This window comes from Pongo pygmaeus, chromosome 16 (assembly GCF_028885625.2).
Source record: "Pongo pygmaeus isolate AG05252 chromosome 16, NHGRI_mPonPyg2-v2.0_pri, whole genome shotgun sequence".
Taxonomy (NCBI): Eukaryota; Metazoa; Chordata; class Mammalia; order Primates; family Hominidae; genus Pongo; species Pongo pygmaeus.
In genome coordinates this window covers 64,896,721-64,923,108 of record NC_072389.2, presented here as the reverse complement: position 1 = coordinate 64,923,108, position 26,388 = coordinate 64,896,721, and the positions used below count along the sequence as shown (strand labels likewise).

Below are 26,388 nucleotides of genomic sequence, written 5' to 3'. Positions count from 1 at the left end.
TTTTTTTTTTTTTGAGACAGACTCTCACTCCGCTGCCCAGGCTGGAGTGCAGTGGCGTGATCTCGGCTCACTGCAACCTCTGCCTCCCAGGTTCAGGTAATTCTCCTGCCTCAGCTTCCCGAGTAGCTGGGATTACAGGCATGTGCCACCACGCCCGGCTAATTTTTGTATTTTTTGTAGAGATTGGGGTTTCACCATGTTGGCCAGGCTAGTCTCAAACTCCTGACCTCAGGTGATCCGCCCACCTCAGCCTCCCAAAGCGTTGGGACTACAGGCGTAAGCCACCGCACCCAGGTGTACACATACCTGATTCCCCACTTTCACTTCTTTTGGGTAGGGAGATCCACTTCTAAGCTCCCTCGCATGACTATTGGAAATTGTCAATTCATCTTGGGCTATTTTTTGTTCAGTTCATCTCAAAAAGTTATTTTGTCATCCTTATAAATCCAGAGCTAAAGGACCTTGGCAGTATCCTTTTATAGAGTAGACACTGCACTGCAGGCCCACCCGACTGAGACTCAGAGTCCAGATTCTGGCTGGAGCAGGAAGTCGGTAAAATGTCTCCCAGTGACCCCATCCCCAGGTGTTCAGCCCCTTGTGTGATCCCCTCCCGCTGTGTGTGCGCTGGGCTTGCTTTTCATGAAGAGACTAGTGGAAGTGGTGGCTTGTCACTTCTGAGATTAGGTTACAAAAGACTAGCTTCCTTCCTGTTCACCCTCTCTCTCACTCGTACTGGTGGAAGCAAGCTGCCGTGTTGTAAACAACCTGTCAGGAGGGCTGTGTGGCAGAGCAAGGGACTGATGTCACGATGCTTTGTGATTCTTTTTCCCCCTGAAAGCCTAGCGGGATAATTACAACTTGAATGGAGCCATCTTCTCTGTTCTGCTCTACACTCCCCTAACACAATCCATCTCCCAATGTGCAGAGCCAGGGCCCCTGACCTAGGACAGCCCAAGTGCAGGGGATGAAATGCCTGTGATCCTGCAAGTCCTGTGGTACCAACTCCCCCCACCTCTGGTGCCTCCATTGATACAGCCAGGGGAAGACGTTTGACAAGCTAATTAGATTGCCTCATTACGTATTTGGAATCGGGGCATTTAAAAGCAAGGGTAGTCAGATGGCAGGAGGCCAAGCTCATGTAGATATGGCTGATGTCGGTGGCCTGGCAAGTCACTTATGTGGGAAGCCAAAATGTGTCTTCGGAGGTAGTGCAGTGTGCTGGTAATGCTCCCAGAGTGCGGAAGTAGGCGGCCTGGCTTGAATCATGGCTCCCATTTATTAGCTATAGGATTTGGGGCAAGTTGCTTAACCTTTAGGTGACTCTGTTTTCTCATCTGTAAAATGGGGAAATGGTATTGAACTCAACTAGTTAAAATGAAAAGAGTTGACACACACAAGGGACACAGCACAGGCACACAGCACACACCCGAGAACTGCCAGAGACAAGAAGGCTGCAGAGAAGGCCCTACAGCCCCGAAACCCACAGACCAGCAGCTCCCAATGACATTCCAGTCCTCAGAGGAACTGCCAGGACTTGAGCACTTTATTTCAACCATCAAAGCGTTTCCACAGAGAGCAAACAGAAATATTTCCTATGGCATTTTACCTAATTAAGTCTTCAGCTCAATACTAAAAGACTTTTCAATTTAAAAATCATACACCACATTTATTTGAAAATTTTATTTTTCTTTTTATTGCAAATTTCTGGTAAAGGAAAGAACATGGAAGCTGATTCTCATTTGAGCTTTGGTGAGAAGAGAACTGCACTGTGGCTCGACAGCTGACCACCTCAGCTGCACACCCAAACACGCAGAGGCCTCGGGCTTGCACTGATGCCTGTGACCCACCTCCCGGAGGTTCTGACTTAATCGGTCTAGGAGGCACAGCGGGGCATCAGTAGCTTTCCCAACTCCTCCGGATGATTTCAACATGTAGCCAAGGTGAGCACGCCTGTGGTGGCTCATCTGAAGGGGCTGACAATGTCAGAGGCACCTGAGAAACTCACCTGACAGCCAAGTGTCACCTGCTTACATCACTCCTTGGCCACAGTCCAGCTGGTGCTCCCCGCCTCCCTCCTCCCAGGTGTCGATGTTCTGATTCCTTCTCCTCAAAGACCCCAGAGGACAGAGATGCTGGAGGGGGTGTGGCTTCCTGTGCTGTGGTTTGTGCTTAAACGTGGAGAACCACATGATCCATGTGTACGCTACCACAAAAGAAATTCACTTTCTGATTGCAAAACAGCATTCGCCTTTTTTTATTTAAGTGGAAATTTGTGGCAAAAATAAGAAAATATGTGTTGGATAATATAGTCCCTATATAACCTCTCATGTCCAAATTTGAAAAAAAAAATTGTCAAGCCATTGACAGCAAAATATGTACTTTAGCAGCATATTTTATATGGGTAAACAGTAACAGCCAGTTAGATACTTCATTTGTGATTTATCCTAAAAATAGAAAATGCTTCTTATTTTCCTGAGTCCTTGGCAAACAAAAAACATTTTTTTCTTTTTAATTGTTAAAGTATTCCTGTTTTTCTTTTTCCTGGGGCACCCTCACAGTTCAGAACGTTGTGTCTCACTGTCAGTTTTTACATACAGAGATGAACAAACAGCACTGGGGCCAATTTTCAATGACTGATCAAATATGGCGATTGAAAATAAAACACCCGTCATCTACAAAGTTGCTCAAGATGAAAGTTTCTTACAGTGCTATAAATGCAATATGGATTTGAATTGTTGTCCATACAAAAGTATGAATTTCTATTCCATTAGTAATACTGAATGATTAATACCTTAACAGTGATAAAATTTTTAGAACATTTAAAAAATACAGAGGATTCCAGTTTTACATCATACTTCTGACAGATTATCATACTTTCTATTTTGTCTGCAAAACTTTTAAAGAGTACAGTGCATTGACATGATAAAACCAAGGCACAGAAATACAGTTACGATAAGTGTATATAAACCCTAGCACTTTGTGCCAATTTTGGAAACAGATCATAAAGTCTGAAAAATTATCACATTCTATTTCATTAGTGAACAATTAATTGTGCAATAAATAGACTGTTAACCACCATTCCATTATTAAATATATGGCTATCACTATACAGGTTGTGGATAATTCAAAAATAGTTTTAAATATTAAAACCTGTAATATCTAGGTGGTTAACGCAGATATTGAGCCTTACATTATCTAAATAAGTTTCCATTTAATTTGCAATCCACATGGCAGTTAGCAATGTTTAAACTATTTCCATTACATAAATGGTGGGGTTTATTCTAAATGTTAAATCCTTTCCCCTTACAAAAGACAGATTTACAAGAAGATAACCAATATAAGAAATGCATAGACAACAATAATAAAATCCAAATTGGACTCAAAGGTTGAAGTCTAATCTACTGGGACATTCTCTTAATTTAGGGTGAGCAGCAACACATTCCTGTAATGATTCATTAGTTTCTTAATTTAAAAAAATCACCATGACATTTTTCAAAATAGTAAACAGTCTTCATTAGTGCATCAAGCATTGAAGAAAAATTGTCGTCTTTCCATTCATAAAATGAAGAAGATACAACCCTTTCAAAATCCAGGGCGGGGGATTTCCATTGAATTTAGAGAAGTGAAATAAACTGGTAAAAACTGTATTTCATACTTTTAACGAAAGAGTATTTTCAAGACTCAAGGTAAACATTTAGACCCATAAAAACACATTTCTTGGCACATGCACGCCATGGATGGAACAATCCTGAATGCAGCGACGGCCTGGCTACAGAGGTATCCGGCTCCTAGCCCCACTGGCAAAACTGTCTTTTAGGACCTTGTCCCAGCTCCCTTCACATGGGGGTCTCTGGCTTCTGCATCAGCTGGATTTGCTTCTGTAGCTGGTCCCTGTCCAGCTTCATCTTGGCCTCGAGAACTTGCCTGAGGGATCCTATGCTTTCATAGACAGCTGTAAACCCTTGAAGGAGAGGTAAATTTCACAAGAGTTAACATTTTTTAAAATGCTGTATCAAATTCTATAGTATCTAGTAATGGTTGATTCAGGCACAAATTATTAATAGATGCTAAAACCTCTGGGATGAAAGTTTGATGGGGAACGGGTGAGTTTCTAGTTTCTCCCTAGAGATTACTTTTTAATTACAAAAAGGAAAAAGGAACTATTACAATGGAGAAGACTGTCATATACCACTTTAACCAAGTGATCAAAGCTCACGTCACCAATACTGGGAGAAACAACATAATGTAACTCCTGAAAAGATACCCTGAGCAGGGCACAACATCACTTCTTGACATTTTTAAAGAATACCAAAATACACCTAAATTATATCAAGATGAAGCAAACAGGCCTGGTACGGTGGCTCATGCCAGTAATCCCAGCACTTTGGGAGGCTGAGGCAGGTGGATCACCTGAGGTCAGGAGTTTGAACCAGCCTGGCCAACATGGTGAAACCCTGTCTCTACTAAAAATACAAAAATTAGCTGGGTATGGTGGCACACACCTGTAGTCCCAGCTACTCGGGAGGCTGAGGCAGGGAGAATTGCTTGAACCCAGGAAGCGGACGTTGCAGTGAGCTGAAATCGTGCTACTGCACTCCGGCCTGGGCAACAGAGCAAGACGCCGTCTCAAAAAAAAAAAAAAAAAAAAAAAGTGAAGCAAACAAATCTAAACTAGGGATAGTCTACAAAATGCTGGCTAGCTGGTATTCTTTAAAAATGTCAGCATCACTGAGAAACTGATCCAGACTAATAGAGACTAAATAAAGAAACATGACAACTAAATACAATGTGTAATTCTGGATTGGAACCTGAAGGGCCAACATCACTAATTATAGGAAAAATACAAATTAAAACCACAATGAGTTATCACCTCACACCTGTTAGGATGGCTATTATCAAAAAGACAAAAGAGTACAAGCATTGGCGAGGGTGTGAAGAAAGGGGAACACTTGTACACTGTTGGTGGGAATGCAGGATGGGGCCGCCATAGTGGAAAACAGTATAGGGCAGGGGTATCCAAACTTTCGGCTTCCTTGGGCCACACTGAAAGAATTGTCTTGGGCAATACAAATATACTAACACTAACGATAGCTGATGAGTGATTTTTTAAAAATCACAAAAAAATCTCATAATGTTTTAAGAAAGTTTACGAAATTGGGTTGGGCTGCATTCAAAGCCATCCTGGGTCGCATGTGGCCTGCGGGATGTGGGTTGGACAAGCTTGGTATAGAGGTTACTAAAGAAATTTAAAATAGAACTACCATACGACTCAGCAATCTCACTACTGGATATATTCCCAAAGGAAATTAAATTACTGCCTCATAAAGATATCTGCACTCCCCTGTTCATTGCACCATTATTTACAATAGCCAAGATAATGGAAACAACTGAAGTGTGTCCATCAAAAAATTAGTGAATAAAGAAATTGTGCATATATACATATGATGAATATTATTCAGCTTTACAAAAAAGGAGAGCCTGCCATTTGTCACAAATGGATAAAAATGGAGGACATTACGCTAAGTGAAATAAGACAGATACAGAAAGAAAAATACTGCATGATCTCATGTGTGCAATCTAAAAAAAGAAAAGGAAGGAAGGAAGGAAGGAGGGGAGAGGAGGGGAGGGGAAGGGAGGGGAAGGGAAGGGAAGGGAGAAAGAAAAGAAAGAGAAAGAAAGGAAAGAGAAAGAAAGCAAGGAAAGAGAGAAAGAAAAAGAAAGAAAGAAAGAAAAAGAAAGGAAGAAAGAAAGAAAGAAAGAAAGAAAGAAAGAAAGAAAGAAAGAAAGAGAAAGGAAGGAAAGAAAGAAAGAAAAGAAAGAGAAGGAGGAAGGAAGGAATGAAGGAAGGAAGGGAGGGAGGGAGGAAGGGAGGGAGGGAGGGAGGAAAGGCCGAGGCAGGTGGATTACTTGAGGTCAGGAGTTTGAGACTAGCCTGGCCAACACCGTGAAACTCCATCTCTACTAAAAATAAAAAATTAGCTGGGCCTGCTGGTGCACGTCTACAATCCCAGCTACCCGCGAGGCTGAGGTATGAGAATCACTTGAACTTGGGAAGAATAGGTCGCAGTGAGCCAAGATTGCGCCACTGCACTCCAGCCTAGGTGACAGAGCAAGATTCTGTCTAAAAAAAAAGAAAAGAAAGACAGTCGAAAACATAAACATAGAGAATAAAATGGTGGTTGCCAAAGGTGGGGCGGAAGAGGAGGAAATGGGGAGATGCAGGTCAAAGGATACAAATTGCTGATATAGAGAATGAACAAGACCAGACATCTAATGTGTAGCATGAGGACTACAGTCAATGATATTGTATTGTATTTGGGATTTTTGCTAAAAGAGTACATTTTCAGGTGTTCTTGCCATACACACACACACACACACACACACACACACACACAGACACACACACACAAATACCTGTGAGATGATACATATGTTAACCTGCTTGAATACAGTAACTATTTCACTATGTATATATATATCAAAATATAAACATCTTGTTGTATGCCTTAAATATATACAATAATTTTTTAATTTAAAAAACATGTAATTGGAAAAAAAAAGACACTGGACTGGAAAAGGGTTGCTATAAAGAAAACAATGGCACATTGAAAACTGAATATTAAAAATTTCATTGATGATACATTGTATTAAAGTTATTTATAAGGGAATATCCTTGTTCTTAAGATATATACACTGAAATAATAAAAGGGCAACCAGGCAGTGGCTCACACCTGTAATTCCAGTGCTTTGGCAGGTCAAGGCAAGAGGACTGCTTGAGGCCAGGAGTTCCAGACGAGTCTGGGCAACATACTGAGGCCCCATCTCTAAAAAAATTTTTTTAAATAAAAAAATGAGCTGGGGATGGTGGCACATGCCCATAGTCCTAGCTGCTCAGGAGGTTGAGGCAGGGGGTTCACTTGAGCCCAGGAGGTTGCAGTGAGCTATGATCACACCACTTCACTCCAGCCTAGGCAACAGAGTGAGCCCCTGTCTCATTCTGTCGTTTTTTTTTTTTAATTTCCAAAATAATGGAAATAATAAAGGAGTAAAAAGGCATCATGAGGCTAGGCCTGCTGGCTCTTGCCTGTAATCCCAGCACATCAGCAGGCCAAGCCAGGAGGATCATTTGAGGTCGGGAGTTCAAGACCAGCCTGGCCAACATGGTGAAACCTTGTCTCTATTAAAAATACAAAAAAAAATTAGCTGGGCATGATGGCGGGTGCCTGTAATCCCAGTTATTCAGGAGGCTGAGGCAGGAGAATCGCTTGAACCCTGGAGGCAGAGGTTGCTGTGAGCCGAGATCACGCCACTGCACTCCAGGCTGGCAACAGAGCAAGATTTTGTCTCCAAAACAAAACAAAACAAAACAAAAAAGAAATATATTGTCTTTGTAATAAAGAAAATGGCTTTATTTTTAAAAAAGGCTCAGATGCTTTTCATATTAGGTGCTAAATATTAACATCCTCAACGGTATGTTAAATAGATAACAATACATTCCTTCAGGGAATGATGCGAAGTTAAACATCGATGAAATATTCAAATACCATATTTTAATAGTCCAAAGACTAAGAAAGAAAATCACTTTTATCTTTACAAGTTCTCCAATTCATATATTTAATTGTAGCTCCTATAAATAAAATAATAAACATTTGGTGGTAATAACAAAATTATTCTTGGGATAACTAGCACTTTTATTTCCATGTGGCCAAAACAGAACAATTTCACAGAAGAAAATTCATGGAATCATACAATTGGAAGAAGCTAGGAGAGAATTTAGCTCCACTTCTCACACTACAGGAACATCTTCCTGACCACAGTCAACCAGCCTCTACTTGAATACTTGCCATAACAAAGAACTCTCAAGCTCCCAAAGCCATCAGTCTTTTAGGACTCGTTAACTTTAAGGTACTTCTGCCTCATATTGAGTTAAAATCTGTCTTCGGGTACCTTCCACTTAGCGGTCACAGTTCTGTATTCCTGAGTTCAGGGCGTAAATCTAATCCCTCCCGTATATGACAGCACTCAGAACTTGAAATCAGCGCTAATGTTCTCCTTTAAGCAAGCGTGAATTAATGGGCCCTGCTGACCTGCCAGCAGAGGAAAATCATTCACTGCCAGGGTGGTACTGTACTGCTAGCACTATAAAATAAGCCCTCAAAACCCCCTCAAAGATATGTGCTTCCTTCTGAGACATGTTAACCTTGGCTACGAACAGAAAAGAATTGGCCGATGGTGCTAAAGAAAATGTACCTCAGCTGCAGGCTAAGCAATTTCAGTTTTGTTTGCCTGTCTCTCCTGGTGGCTCTTTATATAGCTGAAATTCAAACAGCATTGTAGCTACTTAGAAAATACAGCACAGCTACTCAGAAAATCAACTAAGGATATGTCACGGTTATTACCATTAGCCAGGTTCATAGGTAGTTGCAGGGGATACTAATTAACAGGTTTTAGAACAAACAGAAAATAAAGCACGTGAGCTGTTTTGGTTTTGGCCTACCAGCATTAACTTCCGCTTTCATTTCCTTGATGTTCTGGTTCATCTGTAACTCCAGCTTCGTGATTCGCCCGTGCATCTTCTCCTCTTCTTGCCTTGTTCTCTGACCATCAAAAGTCTTCTTTTGACCCTCTTCTATTTTGTCAAGTCTGGCTGACATCTGGCTGAGCTTCTTCTCCATATCCCTTTCACTGGCTCCCTGAGATCCATGATAAGAACTGCACTTAATCACTCCGAAAACAAATCCGCATTGCATTCACATCAGCCATAATATTGTTTAACAACAATCAGCAAGAAACAGATTCGCAACAGCTGCTTGTTGCCCACCATAATATCCATTCTCCCTTTCTTCCTTAACAGATCCATGATTTTCGGCTGGGTATAAGGTCATTCAAAATAAAGACTACATTTTCAGGCTGGGTGCGGTGGCTCACGCCTGTAATTCCAGCACTTTGGGAGGCCGAGGCAGGCAGATCACTTGAGGTCAGGAGTTCGAGACAAGCCTGGCCAACATGGTGAAACCCTGTCTTTATTAAAATACAAAAATTAGCCAGGGATGGTGGTGGGTGCCTGTAATCCCAGCTACATAGGAGGCTGAGGCAGGAGAATCACTTGAACCGGGGAGGCGAGGTTGCAGTGAGCCAAGATCTCGCCATTCCACTCCAGCCTGGGTAACAGAGTGAGACTCTGTCTCAAAAAAACCAAAAAAACAAAAAACAAAACCACTACATTCAATGAGATGTAAGTATAAGTGTATATGGCAGCTTCCAGGAAAAGTTAAAAGACAGCTGATGTATGTCCTTACTTCTTCCTTCTTCCTTCCCTTTCTGGAATTCAGCCAGAATGGCTGGAGCTCTAGCAGCTATATTGAATTATGAAGATATGGATCACTCTAGGATTGGCAAAAAGTTAAACTGGAAGGATCCTGGGTCACTGAGGACTGAGAAGCTATCACACCAGTCCTGCATTACCTATACTCAGACTTCCGTTATGCAAAATAAAAAATAAGTTTCTATTTCATGAAAGCCACCATTATCCAGGGGTTTACTGTTAGCTATTAAACCAATCCATATATAAACAGTGATCCAAAGACCAAGAATTATTAGTACAAATGTATTAGTATAAATCCAAGTAAGCCAATTAGTAGATGTGATGGAAATATGGGGAAATACTTAAAAGAACATATTTAATATTTTAAATATATATAAAATCCTATAGGAAAATTAAGTCTTTCCTTTCCTTTTTCCTTTCCACATGCTTGGTTTTTATGGGAATCTGTGTCTGCCAGTGAGCTTGGAGGCCAAGACTGCAGACTCCAAGCTGTAAGTGGGTTATGGCATGATACTCCTCTCTTGGTGGTGCTCAATGCAGAGTCTGCAATTCAACAGCTCCACATCTGGAGAGAGCAGAGTCAGAGATGTACTGCACCAGTCATTTCAGCTCAATCATCAATATCCAACAAGAGGAAACAGTGCAAGAAAAGGGAAGGGAGACGGAGATGTCATGCTAAATAATTAAAACCAATGAAACTTTGCTTGCCAGGTACTGGTTTGGGAGCATAACAATTTTGAATACTACATACGCAAGACTTTTTTTTTTTTTTTTTTTTTTGAGATAGAGTCTCACTCTGTCACCCAGGCTGGAGTGTAGCGTGCAGTCACAGCTCACTGCAGTCTTGACCTTCCTGGGCTCAAGCTGGATTCAGGCTCAGCCTCCTGACTAGCTGGGACTACAAGCGTGTGTCACTATGCTCAGCTAATTTTTGTGTTTTTTGTAGAGATGGGGTTTCACCATGTTTCCCAGGCTGGTCTCGAACTCCTGGGCTCAAGTGATCCTCCCGCCTCAGCCTCCCAAAGTGTTGGGATTACAGGAGTGAGCCACAGTGCCCGGCACACGACTTTCTTGATATCGTTTTCGAGCAGTTCTACAAACCTTAGCTCTATGAGAGACTGGGATGAAGGAGAAGGAAAATGGGGAAAAAAATGGTGGATTCTGTTTGCATGTTGCACTGTGGTATCTCACATGGAGCTACAGTAGAATGGCGTGATCTGGAGACAGAAATCTATTCAACACCAGGCAAAAAAGCAAAACCAGATCAAGAAATTAAAACAAACAAGAATGAAGTTTGTGATTCTTAGTTTGATGTAGAAACGAAGATGAACAATTTGGATCATTAAGGTTTTAGCTTAAGTTCATCTTAACTGAAAGTACTGAAATTTTCTACTTAGTCTTTGTTAACCAAAACAAGTCAGAGTGTTCTATCTCTTTATGAAGAATACAAAGAATCAATATGAACTGTGGAAATGGATTTTAAGGCAAGAAACAATTGAACGCTTTAGGTGGTGCCAAATAAATCAGTGATAAATTACTAGGTATTATTATTCAAACAGTGTAGGCCCCCACTGAATAACTTTACTAAATTATTGCTAAACATCAATACCTACACTGTTTTCCTTAACAATCAGGGAAAGCTGATCAATTTTCTGTAAAAGCTCTTTTTCTATCCGTTCTTGTTCCTGTTGCAACCAACTCCGTGCAGATAATATCTGGTTACTGAGTTCCTCAACTGTACCTTTAAATCTAAAAAAAAAAAAAAAATTGCAAGTTAGATGTAAAACAGTTTTTTTATTTTTTATTGTTTTATTTTAAGTTCCGGGGTACATGTTCAGGATATACAGATTTGTTACACCGGTAAACATGTGCCATGGTGGTTTGCTGCATCTGTCAACCCATCACCTAGGTATTAAGCCCTGCATCTATTAGCTATTTTTTCTGATGCTCTCCCTTGCCCCCCCATGCCCCCAGGCCCCAGTATGTGTTGGTCCCCTCCCTGTGTCCACATGTTCTCATTGTTCAGCTCCCACTTATAAGTAAGAACATGTGGTGTTTGGTTTTCTGTTCCTGCGTTACTTTGGTGAGGATAATGGCTTCCAGCTCCATCCATGTCCCTGCAAAGGGCATGATCTCATTCCTTTTTATGGTTGCATAGTATTCCATGGTATATAAGTACCATATTTTCTTTATCTAGTCTATCATTGATGGACATTTTGGTTGATTCCATGTCTTTGCTATTGTGAATAGTGCTGCAGTGAACATACGTATGCATGTATCTTTATAACTGAATGATGTATATTCCTCTGGGTACATGCCCAGTAATGGGATTGCTGGGTCAAATGGTATTTCTGGTTCTAACAATTTTTTTTAATGACATCATACAATATCAATTTCCAACTATCATATTTCTGGTATATATGCCAGCATTAAACTAGGCTCAATCAGAATTACATATTTACCTTTTCTTAGAATTGTACTTAGCACTAAGTTGGGAAGCTGGTAAGGCAGGAGAATACAACAGATAAACCATCTGATGGTGCTTCCTACCCACAAGGAGTATGCGGCACAGTCACTGAGGTGACACAGAGACACAGAGCTGGGCCAGCCGCAGACCCCTGCAGTTCCGAGGGTCCACGATACTCCTGGCTCAGAGGACACAGTGTCTCTCATCTCCTCTTCTAGGGTCCCCTTCTTCCCCAGGCTCTTCCTCCTAGTCCCTTTTATCTCTTGGGACTAGAACCTGGCTCCCTTTCTCTCTAACATTCCCCAAATTGCCCTCACCCTCTATGGATATTTCCTAATGTAAATCAAAAGAAAAATTAAAAGAAAAAAATAAAACCCTCCCATCCTTCCATTCCTCTCCCTTCCCAAATTCCTTATAACTGTCCATACCTGCTACCTCCCTCTTAATTATTTCTTTCCAGTTTTTATTATAATATGTAATAAAATACAGAAGAATGTATGTGATGTAGACATGTGACTTAAATAATGATAACATGAACACCCATTGTAGTAGAGCTACCACTTGTCCTGCAATATCTGTTCTCTTCTTCTTCCTCATTAAGAAGCCCTCAAATGTTAACTGGGTACATGGCTGCCTAGCCAGAGACCACATTTCCCAGGATCCCTTGCAGCGAGATGTAGCCTCATGATGCATAAAAGTCATAAGCACACCTTTCCAGTCATATCTTTAAAAACAAAGCTTCTGCCCTGGACTCTCTCCCTGTCCCAGGTGACTGGGAAGGGACAAGGACTGGAGCCTTGGAAAAACCACACTGAGCTGTGACTGCTGCCTGTCTCCTCTGGACCACTGATCTCCACACTGTTATGTGAGAGCCAGCATGGAAGCTAGCCTGTACCCTAAGTACACAACCGTGAACCCCTGCCAGGACCTTAGAAGACCCAAGTGTACTCTGCGATCACCCCACAACCCAAGAAGTAACCATTAACTGGAACTTATTGTTCTTTATCATTTTATTCTATTGGTTTGGATCCTAAAATAGCATATTTTTCAGCATTGCTTTTTTTTTTTTTTTTTTTTTTTGAGATGGAGTCTCGCTCTGTCGCCCAGGCTGGAGTACAGTGGTGTGATTTTGGCTCACTGCAACCTCTGCCTCTCAGGTTCAAGTGATTCTCCCACCTCAGCCTCTTGAATAGCTGGCACTACAGGCACACACCACCATGCCCGGCTAATTTTTGTATTTTTGTAAAGACAGGGTTTCACCATGTTGGCCAGGCTGGTCTCCCGACCTCAAGTGATCTGCCTGCCTTGGCCTCCCACAGTGCTGGGATTACAGGCGTGAGCCCCCTCGCCTGGCCAGCATTGCATATTTTTAAATTTTATATAAATGGAACAGTACTAAAGTGTGAGTTTTCTACTCATTTTTCACTTAACATATGTCTGTGAGATTCATTCATGCTGATTTGTATAGCTGTAGTGAATTCATTTTCAATGTTGAATAATATTCAATTTTATGAATATACCATAGCTTATCCAGTCTTCTGTTGATGGACATTTGTTTTGGTTTGTTTTTATCCATCTTTGCTATTAAAAATAATGCTGTTATGGGCCAGGTGCAGTGGCTTATGCCTGTAATCCCAGCACTTTGGGAGGCCGAGGTGGGCAGACCACGAGGTCAGGAGATTGAGACCATCCTGGCTAACATGGTGAAACCCCATCTCTACCAAAAATACAAAAATTAGCTGGGCATGGTGGCACATGCCTGTAGTCCCAGCTACTCGGGAGGCTGAGACAGGAGAATCGTTGAACCCGGGAGGCAGAGGTTGCAGTGAGCCGAGATCAAGCACACTGCGCTCCAGCCTGGCGACAGAGCAAGACTCCATCTCAAAATAAATAAATAAAATAAATAATAATGCTGTTACAAAAATACTGATACATAGCTCCTGGTTCACATTTGGGAGAGTTTCTCTAGGGTCTGAACACATCCAGCTTTTCCAGAAAACACCAGACTGTTTTCTAGAGTGGTTGTACTACTTCACATTTCACTCAGCACTATAAAGAGGTCCTGTTCTCCACATCCTTGCTAACACTTTCACATATCTGATGTGAACTTGTGTCCTTTGGATTTTTTCTAACGTTTGGAAATTATATACCCAATTTTATTCTTTTAGAATAGAAATTTTAATACACACATTTAATTTATCAAAGTCTAAAGTTATTCAATGTCTCTAATTTGATCCTGAAAAACTCCGAATAATAATTTCAGAAATCTTCCTCCTCATTTAGATGTTGTCATTGACCTATATTTTAGTTGTGTTTTGATCCTCTGCAAATTCGACTTTAATATTACTGTTTGTTTAGATTTGCCCAATGTTCATCATATTCTTTGCTCATCCTTTCTTCTCATATTTTGGACCTTCTTTTTGTATTATTTTCTTTGTTTCTTTTTCTTTTTTTTTTTTTTTGAGATGGAGTCTGGCTCTGTTGCCCAGGCTGGAGTGCAGTGGCATGATTTTGGCTCATTGCAACCTCCGCCTCCTGGGTTCAGGTGATTTCCAGCTACTTTCGTATTTTTAGTAGAGACAGGGTTTCACCACGTTGGCCAGGCTGGTCTTGAATTCCTGACCTCAGGTGATCTGCCTGCCTCAGCCTTCCAAAGTGCTGGGATTATGGGTGCAAACCACCACACCCAGCCATGAAGGCCGTCTTTTTAAAATTCCATTAGTGTAGTTTTATTAGTACACTTTGAGTTCTTTTTATTTTATTTTATTTTATTTTTTGAGACAGGGTCTCATTCTGTCACTTAGGCTGGAGTGCAGTGGTTCAATCATAGCTCACTGCAGCCTCAACCTCCTTGACTCAAGCAATTCTCTTGCCTCAGCCTCCTGAGTAGCTGGGACTATAGGCATGCACCACCATATCCAGCTAAAAACTTTGAGTTCTTATTTGTCTGAAAGATCTTTATTTTTCCACTGGCTGACAATCAGACTCTCAGTATCTGAAGGTACCAGACCACCTTCTCACCCTTAATATGGCTGAGGAATCAGCATTGGTCTAATTTCTCTCTCTGCTTTAAGATCTTTCTATATTTGGTGTTCTGTAGTTTTAGAGCACCAAACTGATGTGTCTAGACTTGGTTTTTTACTTATTCTACTGGAATGTAGTTGGCTTTCTTTTTTTTTTTTTTTTGAGACAGAGTCCTATTCTATTGCCCAGGCTGGAGTGCAGTGGAGTGATCTCGGCTCACTGCTGCAACCTCTGCCTCCTGGGTTCAAGCAATTCTCATGTCTCAGCCTCCCGAGTAGCTGGGATTACAGGCCTGCGTCACCACGCCTGGCTAATTTTTGTATTTTTAGTAGAGACAGGTTTCACCATGTTAGCCAGGTTGGTCTGAAACTCCTGCCCTCAGGTGATCCATCTGCCTTGGCCTCCCAGAGTGCTGAGATTATAGGCATGAGCCACTGCACCCGCCCTGTATTTGGTTTTCTAAGTTTGAGATTTCTGTTTCATCAATTCTGTATGCTTGTCTGCCATTCTCTCTTTTGATACTGCTTCTCCTCTATTCCCTCTATTATCTCTCATAGGATTCTCATTAGGCATAGGTTGGGCCTTCTCACTCTATCTCCTTCTATTTGTGTCTATTGCTGTCACAAAAAATCACCACTGCAAGCTGGCCCACCTCCCCTGCAGCCTCATGCCCCACTGCTTCACCCTCACTCCCTGTTCCAGTCACCCTTGTCATCTTTCAGTTTCTTGCATGTCACATTCCTCCCACGACAGGCTATTCAACCTCATATATTCTCATCCTACTCTTTACATAGCAAAGCCCCATTCACTCTTCAGCTCTCACCTCCAACATCCCTTCCTCAGGAAGGCCCCACAACCAGGCCTGTCACTCATTCTCACAGCACCGCTGAATTAGTTTCCTGTGGCTGCTCTAACTAATTACTACAAACCTGGTGGCAGAAAACAATACAGATTTATACTCTTACAGTTCTGGAAACTGAAAGGCTAAAATAAGTTTCACTGGCGTAAAGTCAAGGTGTCTGTAGGGTGGGTTCTTCTGGAGGCTCTGAGAGGAGAATAGTTTCCTTGCCTTTTGCAGCTTCTAGTGGCCTCCTGTGTTCCTTGGCTTGGAATTCCTTGCCCCGTCCTCAAAGCGCATCACTGCAGTCTCGCTTCCATTGTCACAAGGCCTTCTCTCTTGACTCTGACCCTATTGCCTCCCTCTTATAAGGACTCTAGTGATCACATCAGGCTTATCAGATAAAACCGATTTTAAAATCCATAACTTAATCACATCTGCAAAGTCCCCTTTTGCTGTATAAGGTAATATATTCGCAACTTCCAGGGATTAGGACACGAAGATATTTAGAGGACCATTATTCAGCGTACACAACCACGAACCGAACCTTCAACACAGTTACCACCATTAGCAATAATATAGTAGATGTTCATTTACGTCATCAATTAATGGTCATCAGCTCCCCAGACTAAACTCCACAAGGATAAGAACAGAGTCTGGTTTGTGTTCATTACCCAGATCCTCAGCCCCTAGGCCAATGAATACTCAATACACACTTGTTGAACGAATAGGTGGATAATCATCCAAACACAAAAAACAATCATTATGAAGGAAAAGTGGCAACATGCTACATGGAAACTTTTCTTTTTAACTTCCATTATTGTTTTCAATTTGTGCAATAAATAAAAACCAAGAGGAAAAAATCGTAGTATTGCATAAACTCATAAAGAACTTTAAGTTTTTTTTTTTTTTAATAAATCGATTGCTTACTTAGTGTCCAAAAGCTGAAGCTGGTGGTTACTGTCTCTGTGGGACATCTTCAGTTTGGTGCTCTGCTCTGATATTGACAAGTCCACTCTGTTCAAAAGCTGAGAAATCTGGAAAAGAAACCTTGCTTATAAATATCACATCTAACGTCTTCAGATGCAACTTCAGAAAACATTTAGTAAGCCATATTCTAGTCAATGGCATTAAGATTCGATCTAATTTGATAAATTCATTTATGAGTCTACCTCATCTTTCCACCTCCGTTTTCTTTCTTATATACCCACTGAAAATCAAGACCAGTAGCACTGCCAAAATATTCATCCTGCACTAAGCACTTAATTTTACATATAGTTCTCTGAGGAGCAAGCCCAATTCCTACCCAACACCGCAACTTCTACCAGCTGTCATGATAGTCAACCTTACCTTGGAATTTCTACCATCAGTGTAACGGCTAGTCATAGAAAATAGAATTTTTATTGTTTACAAAATCCATCAAGGTCTCAGATTTACCTCCATAACAAGTCAGGTCACCAGTCAATATAACTTGTAGACTATCTCCCTCCTGTTCCTTTCTCACACCACCTACCCATGTGCCTTGTCTTTACTGAAATTTAACAAAAACCAGTCCTGTGTGAAATTTCTGCCTTTTCTGCAAAAATCAGAATGTTCCATGTTCCTTACTTAAAGATTCATGGTATTTGTCAGATCTAGAAGAAGGAGAAAGAATGTCTCTTTTGATGGATATCTGTACATATTTGACTTGGCTTGGCTATAAAGAAGCTTATGATTTCCTTAACATCTCTTCTCTGGTGTAGTAATTCCATCCTCACTCGTTCTTCAAAAAAGAAATTATTATTGGATTGTCTTTTTATTCTTTTTCATAGTTGTATAATATCTGTATTTTTCACATAAGTAGCTTTATATTCTTATTGGAGATGATTAAGGTATAAATGTATTTAATCCAGTAAGTTAACCAGATGCTCCTATTTTACTGGAATAGTCTCTTTAAACAAACAATAGCAAATAAGGCAGATATTGTGGAAAAAGTCCTAGAAGACAGGCCCTATGATGGCAAAGGGAAACTTTTAAGTGGCCAAAAAACAAACTGAAATGCCAAAAGTTTTGCTTTGTGAAATTAATCTGTGACATTTGAAGTCAAATACTCTCATATTCATTAGCCTGCCTACGTTCTAGCGTTGCCTAATTTTGTTCCACATACAGACTATGTGATGAGGTAGTACATACAATGAGTCCAAGGACATACATTATTTCCTGAATCAAAAATTGGGATGAGTGGCATGTAAAGGAATCCTCGATCACTTACTTGTGAAAGAGATAGCTTTCAAGGTGTCATTTAGAATTTCTGGAATGTATTAGTTGTTCTAGGAGTGTGGTGGTGGGGGGAAGAATTAGGACTATACCAAACAATTTTGGTGGTTTGGTTGCCAGACACACGAAGGGCCACTCTAGTGAAATAGGAAAGGAAGAAGCAAAGAAAAGATGCTTATGATTGGCATAAACCCATGCTAGGTGCCCCAGCTGGTTTCTCCTGTAAGAAATAATCAACACCATGTTATTCTTAGCTAAGAACAAATTACCTGCTTCTAAAAGCTACCTGAAACAGGTCGTACCTGTCCCTCTGCGTCTTTGATTTTCGTTTCCAAGATAAGTTTGGCAGCCTGCTGTTCTTTATTCAAGTGCTGGAGCCCCTCATAGGTCGTTTTGTGCTCTGCAGAAAGTCTAGCTATGCTGGCATCACATCTGTCCAGACAAAGAACAAAGCTGATTCTTATTAAAGTTTAAAAACAACGCGCAAAAGCTTCCTTACACACCCTGAAATGCAAAACCCACTCAAAGAAACTGCACTATCAATCATTCTTTTGAACAGAGGGTCGAATGAATTCCAAGAGCTGGCCCCATTATGGTTTTTAAGCTAAACCACAGGGATGTTGCTTAATAAGGCTAGAGATGTAACCACCAAATAAATGAAGTCTTTCCAATGATCATGAGTACAACACTGTATGTGCAGCGAAAGGCCATTACAAAGAGCATAGCTAGTGTGGTGGATGTGGTCTCTCACTCTTCAGTACCACCCCTGCCTTTCGAAGTTGGGGGCCTCCTTGGATTTGGGAGGCAACTTCTACCATGTTGGAAAATATTACTTCTAAACTTTGACTGAATCACTTGTAAGGCTGTATAGCATGAGTAGGGTGTACAGCAGGGGAAGGCTTTGCAGCCAGTTCAAGCTGTAGTAAAAGCTGCTGCCCTGTGGGCCTTGCAACTTGGCAGATCCAATGGTACTCAAAGTACGCGCGGCCGATGAGCTGTGTGGGGCCTCTGTCGAGTCCTAATAGGAGAGTCACAGAATGGACCCATAAGAGTTTAGAGCTAACTAATGCTCTGTTCTGAGACAATATTCCTCTGTTGAGAAGAAGCTGCTGGCTTGCTACTGGGCTCAGTAGAGACAGGATGCCATTAGGTGACTCTGCAATCAGAGCAATCCCTCATGAATACCACACTAGAAGGTGGGCCTAGAACAGCACTCCATCTTCAAGGGGAAGGGCTCAAGCAGGTTCAAAAGGCACAAGTAAGTTACAAGAGCCCAGATTCCCACCATGGCATCTATTCCTGCTACTGCACCAACTCTCCTTCAATCCATGCCTATGACTTCTTCATCTTCTCCCTCCTGCTGCTTGGGAGGCTGAGGTTGAGGCAGGAGAATTGCTTGAGCCCAGGAGTTCAAGGCCAGCCTGGGCAACATAGCGAGACCCTGTGTCTACAAAAAGATAAAATGATTATACAAAAACAAACAAACAAACAAACAAAAAAACCCGTCGCTTCTAGAAGAGTTCTTGATGACCAGCTGGACTGAGGGAGAAAGTCAGGCCTGGCTTACAGATGGTCACACCCAGTATGCTGACACCTTCTGGAATAAGACTGCTGATGCTTCTATGTCCACTCAGGAGTAGCCCTAAAGATTGTTAGGAAGGCAGAATTTCAAACAATACATTGGGAGATTCATTTTGCCTGGAATAAGAGATGGCCAGACATTCAAGGAAAGTGGCTAATGGTTAGAGACTTAGGAAAAAAACTAGAGGATTAGTGACAAGGAAAAGAGTTTATATAAATGGATCATTCTTAAGTGACACAACATTTTTGCTCCTTGTAAATGCTCTTTGTCTCGTAGGGACTGAAGCCCCAAACTATACTTCCCAGACGTCCTTGCCAGAAGGGTTCTGAGTTGGATTCTGACAGTGAGAGGCATTTATATAAGACTCAGAAGGTAGAAGAGGAGAACCCTTTATTCTCTCCTGTCAGTCAGTGGTGGGCAGACACAGGGGCGAACTGCAGATGTGAGGTGTACATCCACTTCCAGGCACGCACCATCCAGCAAATCACTTACTTCCATGCTATAGGCGGCTAAGATGATCAATGACTCCTTTCTGAGATTTTTTTTTTTTTTTCAAGACAGAGTCTAACTCTGTTGCCCAGGCTGGAGTGCAGTGGCGCGATCTCGGCTCACTGCAACCTCTGCCTCCTGGGTTTAAGCCGTTCTCCTGCCTCAGCCTCCTAGGTAGCTGGGATTACAGGTACACATCACCACACCTGGCTAATTTTTGTATTTTTAGTAGACACGAGGTTTCACCATGTTGGCCGGGCTGGTCTCAAACTCCTGACCTCCGGTGACCCACCCGCCTCAGCCTCCCAAAGTGCTGGGATTACAGATGTGTGCCACTGCGCCCAGCCCTTGCCTTAATAATTCTAGACTAGACATAGTTGAAGATAGAATCAGTGGATTCAATGATAGTAGCAAGGAACTCACTTAGAATGCAGTGGACAGAGATTAAAAACATGAAAAAATAGTTAAGAAACATGGAAGTCAAATACAGGGATGTTAACATAAGTCAAAGAGGAGTTCCAACAGAAGGAAATAGAGATAATGGCAGAGAAGCAATATTTGAGGTGTGAATGCCAACAATTTTCTAAAACTGAAGAAAGACATGAATTTTAAGATGTTCAATGAATACAAACTGGGATAAGTAAAAATAAATAAAGCATGGGGAAATTCAGATAACCGATGATAAATATAAAACCTTAAAAGCTACAGTCTAAAGAGAAGTAACCTACCCAAAGCTACCAAAAACTGACAATAAGACTGACAGCCCACAATAGATATAGGAGACAATAGATATCAGAAGATAATGGAGAAACATCTTCTAAGTATTGAGGGTAAATAACCTATCATCCAAGAATAAGTACAAAATAAAGACTGTTTTTCTAACATGCAAGGATTAAGAAATACATCACCCACAAGCCAATACTGAAAAAGTTACTAATGAACGTACTTCAGTAAAAAGAAAAGAACACCCACAAAGAAGGAGTAGGGTGCAAGAAACAATGGTGAGTAAATGGATAAAATTGTGGTAAACTTAATTTATTATTGACTCTAAAGAAAGTAAGCTACCAGCTCAATTATTCCAACTTTCTTATAGACTCTCACTTTGCAACAACTGTTCTAGAATGTAAACTGCATGCAGGGAGACATTATATATGCCTTTTTCATCACTAAAACCCTAGTTTTATTTATTGCCTTGCATATGGTAGAGGCTTAATAAATATTTGTGAATGAATGAATATAAGGAAATATTTACTATGTATTAGGTACTGTACTAGATACTTGACAAATATTATTTCATTAATCCTCACAAATCATTCCCATGTCAATGATGATTTAAAATAATGCCAAATATAGACCCCGATTTTTTATTTTGAGTTCATAATTTTTTAGCAAAATATTATTTAAATCATATTTGGGGAAAGCTGAGGTTTTTAAAATACTATGAAATAAATAATATTATAGTTTTTAAAAAAGACATTATTTTCCAGTCCAAACATAAGCTTCCTAGATAAACACTATCAGGTATCACTACATCAGACCAGTTTCATCAACTTTACAAAGCTGTTTGAGGGACAGACTGTGTTTTACAATGTAGTTTGAAAAGTCTCAAAAGTATTCCGAAGCTTTCACTAGCTATCACTTGGCTTCAATGCTGTATCTCACTTGGAAACACAAGTACTATAACATAAATTTCTATTAATACAACAGTGGCTAGGGTGGGCACAGTGGCTCACACCTGTAATCCCAGCACTTTAGGAGGCCGAGGCAGGTGGATCACTTGAGGCCAGGAGTTTAAGACCAGCCTGGCCAACATGGCAAAACCCCATCTCTACTAAAAATACAAAAATTAGCTGGGTGTGGTGGTGCACGCATGTAATCCCAGCTACTCTGGAGGCTGAGGCACAAGAATTGCTTGAGCCTGGGAGGCGGAGGTTGCAGTGAGCTGAGATTGCGCCATTGCACTCCAGCCTGGGTGACACAGTGAGACTCTGTCAAAAAAAAGAAAATTAGTGGCTAAATACATTGACTTATAGTACATAGATGTAGCAGAATACTCCATATCCAATTAAAAACTGTGCTAGATCTATGTGCATACTGGAAGTGTCCATATATTATGTGGAAAAACTTATGTTGCAGAATAGTATACATAATACTTTGTAAAGTTAAAATCACACTGTAAAGTAACTTATTAGACTACAAACCATTGTATCATTGTAATAATAAACTATTATCCTATTATTACTTATGAGAAAAGTCTGAAAGGACAGACAACAGACTGTTAACATTAGTTACCTCTAAGGGTAAAACACAGCCAAGAGATGGTAAGGCTTTTTTTTTTTTTTTTTTTTATGAGACAGAGTCTCACTCTGTTGCCCAGGCTGGAGTGCAGTGGCACGATCTCAGCTCACTGCAACTTCCTGAGCTCAAGCGATTGTCCTGCCTCAGTCTCCTGAGTGGCTGGGATTACAGGCACCCACTACCAGGCCCAGCTAATTTTTGTATTTTTAGTACAGACAGGTTTTCACCATGTTGGCGAGCCTGGTCTCAGAACTCCTGACCTCAGGTAATCCACCCGCCTTGGCCTCCCAAAGGGCTGCCACCACTCCTGGCCAGTCTTCATTTTTATTTTGTATATTTAATTGCATTTCTGATTCTTTCCTACCAGCACACATCCCTCGTGTACTTTTGTAAAAAAAGAAGCAGGCTGGGTAGGGGACACACAGAAGAGCACAAGGTAGGATACCAAAGACTCCCATCAGAAAACACGCCGGCATGGTGGCTCACGCCTGTAATCCCAGCACTTTGGAAGGCGAGGTGGGCAGATCACCTGGGGTCTGGAATTTGAGACCAGCCTGGCCTACATGGTAAAACCCCGTCTCTACTAAAAAACAAAAAAATACAAAAATTAGCCTGGCATGGTGGCAGGCACCTGTAATCCCAGCTACTCGGGAGGCTGAAGCAGGAGAATCGCTTGAACCCGGGAGGCGGAGTTTGCAGTGAGCCGAGATCGCGCCGTTGCACTCCAGCCTGGACAACAGAGCAAGACTCTGTCTCAAAACATACACACACACACACATACACACACACGCACACACACACAGTGAAGTCAACTCTGGTTTTCTTATGTTAAAAATAATGTTCTTATTCTAATATGTTTCAGAAAAAAAATACATGCATGAAAGAATAACACAGTAAATGTGACATTGTTAACAATTGGTGAATTTTGTAATTTTTTATAAATTTAAAATTATTTCAAAATAAAAATATATTTAAGATAAAAGGAGGAAAGGAATATTGCTATTCCATCTAGGGTTAAATCAAAGACATCATTCCTGTCTTAAAAAAAAAACTCATAAAAGCCTCAGGGCTCTAATATAGCTGTGTATATGGCTCAACAGCTTTAGTTAAACAAGAATTTGCAATGAATCTAACCAGTTTTCCTATTCATCCTTAATGCTTTACATCATGATGAACTATAATGTACTCATTCCAAATTTTCCCTTTTTGGGTCTTTGGACAGCTGTTATCTCCCAGGTACAATTCCAGGTTGTGGCCATCAGGTAGGTGGCAGAGTGACTCTATTGCTAGGCTTACCTAGTCACTGGTGGTCAGAAGTTCATCTAGAGAGTCCCAAACGTCTAACGGGTATGACTTGGGTCACACGCTGATGGAGAACTTCTCTGTCAGCATATGACATAGTGGTATAGCACACCAAACACAATGACATTTAAAACTTCAATTTGGTTGCTCATTTTCCGTATTATTGTAATTTTTGTATGTATACATAATTATTATATATATGTATCATTAAGCCCTTTATAGCTGGCAGTTATTTAATTATAGTACCATCAGACTATAGGACAATTTATGTCCCAGGGCATTGTCAAAAATAGTATAGCAATATGCTAGCAATTAAAGGAGCCTAAGATTTGGGTGTGATATCAACAGAGGAAGATAGCCTAATAAAATGTCAGGGAAAGAGACAGTCAAAGAGAGCCCTTCCAAAACCACTGTCATTTGCAAATGATTGTGCCCATTTCCCAAACTCTACTGAGGAATGACATCAGAGGCTTCATATTGCAGGGTAAACAGACATCACTAAAAGAGTCCATTCAAGTTGCTAAACAAATAAACATGCAAACAACCTCAAAAACAAGCTTAGGGGGCTTGTATCCAGAGTTGGTACAATATATTATCTAAAATGGCCAGGAAAATGTGAACTATACTCAGGGGGAAAAAACAGGTAAACCAACTGCCTTTAAGAGGACACAGATGTCAGATTTTAAAAAAGAAAACTTCAAATAGCTAATATAAATACAGAATGAGCAAACATAGGATGATTGAAACCACACTTTTAAAAGTAAAGGAATGTATAATAACAATGTTTCTTCAAATAGAAAATATTAATAAAGCTATAGAAATTAAAAAAAGAAAAAGAAGAACCTAATGGAAATACTGGAATAAAAAATTGATAGAGGGGCTCAACAGAAAATGTGAATAGGTAGAACAAACACTAGTGAACTTGAAAATAAGTAGCTAGAGATTATGCAGTCTGATGAACAGAGACTAAAAAAAGAAAGAAAGAAAAATGAAGAGAGTCTCCAAAAAAAAAAATGAGACACCAATAAATGCACCAACATATGCATAATGAGAATAATAGGAGAGAAGATGCCAGGCATGGTGGCTTACACCTGTAATCCCAGCAACTCGAGAGGCTGAGGCAGGAGAAATGCTTGAGGCCAGGACTTTGAGACCAACCTGGGCAACACAGTGAGACCCTGTCTCTAAAAATAAAAATAAAAATACTTAGCTGGGCACGGTGATGCATGCCTACAGTCCCAGCTACTCAGGAGATTGAAGTTGGGGGGGGGGGTCGATTAAGCCCAGTAGTTTGAGGTTACAATGAGCCATGATCTTGTCACTTCACTCTAGCCTGGGTGAAGAGTAAGACTCCAACTCAAAGGAAAGAGAGAGAAACAGAAGAAAAAAGAGCATAAAAAATATTCAAAAAATAATGGCTAAAAACTTCCAAAATGTTATGAAAAACATTAATTGATACAAACAAGTAGTTCAACAAATTCCAAGTAGGGCAAATACCAAGAGATCCATACCAGACACATCATGGCCGGGCATGGTGGCTCACGCCTGTAATCCCAGCACTTTGGGAGGCTGAGGCGGGCAGATCACTTGAGGCCAGGAGTTTGAGACCAGCCTGGCCAATATGGTGAAACCCTGTCTCAACCAAAAATACATAAGTTAGCCAGGTATGGTGGTGCATGCTTGTAATCCCAGCTACACAGGGGGCTGAGGCATGAGAATCGCTTGAACCTGGGAGGCAGAGGTTGCAGTGAGCTGAGATCACACCACTGCACTCCAGCCTGGGCAACAGGGTGAGTACCTGTCTCAAAAAAAAAAAGAAAAAAAGAAAAAGACATAGACAAAGAGAAATATTTGAAAGCAGCAAGAAAAAAAAAATCCTCACATACAAGGGAACTAGAATAATATTAATAGCTAATTTTTCATCAGAAATAATTGAGACCACAAGGCAGTGGATGACATATTCATGGTGCTAAAAGAAAATAAGCTGCCAACCAAGAATCTTACATCCAGTGAAACTACTTTTCAAAAAAATAAGGCAAAATAAAGACATCCCAGAAAAACAAAGAATGAGAGAATTCATTGTTAGAAGACCCCCCCTAGAAGAAATACCAAACAAAGTTTGTCAGGCTAAAAGCAAGTGCCCCAGATAGTGATATGAATCCTCATGAAAAAACACAGAGCCTGGGTAAAGGTAATTATGTAATTATAAAGAGCAAGACAAATGAATATTTTCTCTCCTGTCATAATTGATTAAAAAAGCAATTGTTTAAAATAATATGCATACAATTGCATACAATTGCATACAATTGCATTGTTACATACATAGAACAATGCATTGTTACATACATAGAACAATGCACATTACATTACAAATTTAACATATTTGATAATAACACAAAGGAGGTAAATGAGCAAAGCTGTATTGGGGGTAAGGAAATGACAACAGATGGTGTCATTTCAACAAAATACTAGCAAACTGATCCTGCAATATAAAAAAAGGATTATCTATCATGACCAAGTGAGATTTATTTCAAGAATGCAAATTTGCTTTAATATCAGAAAAGCAATTAGTGTAATAAATCTTATCAATTGAAAAAAGAACAAACCCCACATGATCATCTCAATAGGTGGAAAAAAAGCATATGACAAAATCCAATACCCTTCATGATAAAAACAGCCAACAAACTAGGAAACTAGGAAAAGAAAATCTTTCTCAACCTAATAAAGAGCATACACAAAAAAATCCACATTTGGGCTGGGCGCGGTAGCTCACACCTGTAATCCTAACACTTTGGGAGGCCGAGGCA

The 26,388-nt window shown here is 40.6% G+C and overlaps 1 protein-coding gene across 8 annotated transcripts in view; it reads right to left on the bottom strand.

Moving 5' to 3' along the window:
* Window positions 1-1,535: 1,535 nt before the first annotated feature.
* The window catches only part of FAM81A (family with sequence similarity 81 member A), an 85,470-nt gene continuing 60,617 nt past the window's right edge, over window positions 1,536-26,388 (bottom strand). For all 8 annotated transcript variants that reach the window (XM_054451907.2, XM_054451902.2, XM_054451904.2 and 5 more), the window contains 5 exons: window positions 18,213-18,342; window positions 16,585-16,691; window positions 10,939-11,074; window positions 8,498-8,693; window positions 1,536-3,961 (listed from right to left, as the gene is read on the bottom strand). In XM_054451907.2, the coding sequence (XP_054307882.1) occupies window positions 3,837-3,961; window positions 8,498-8,693; window positions 10,939-11,074; window positions 16,585-16,691; window positions 18,213-18,342 (694 nt within the window). In that variant the 3' untranslated portion in view covers window positions 1,536-3,836. The remainder of the gene's footprint in view (window positions 3,962-8,497; window positions 8,694-10,938; window positions 11,075-16,584; window positions 16,692-18,212; window positions 18,343-26,388) is intronic.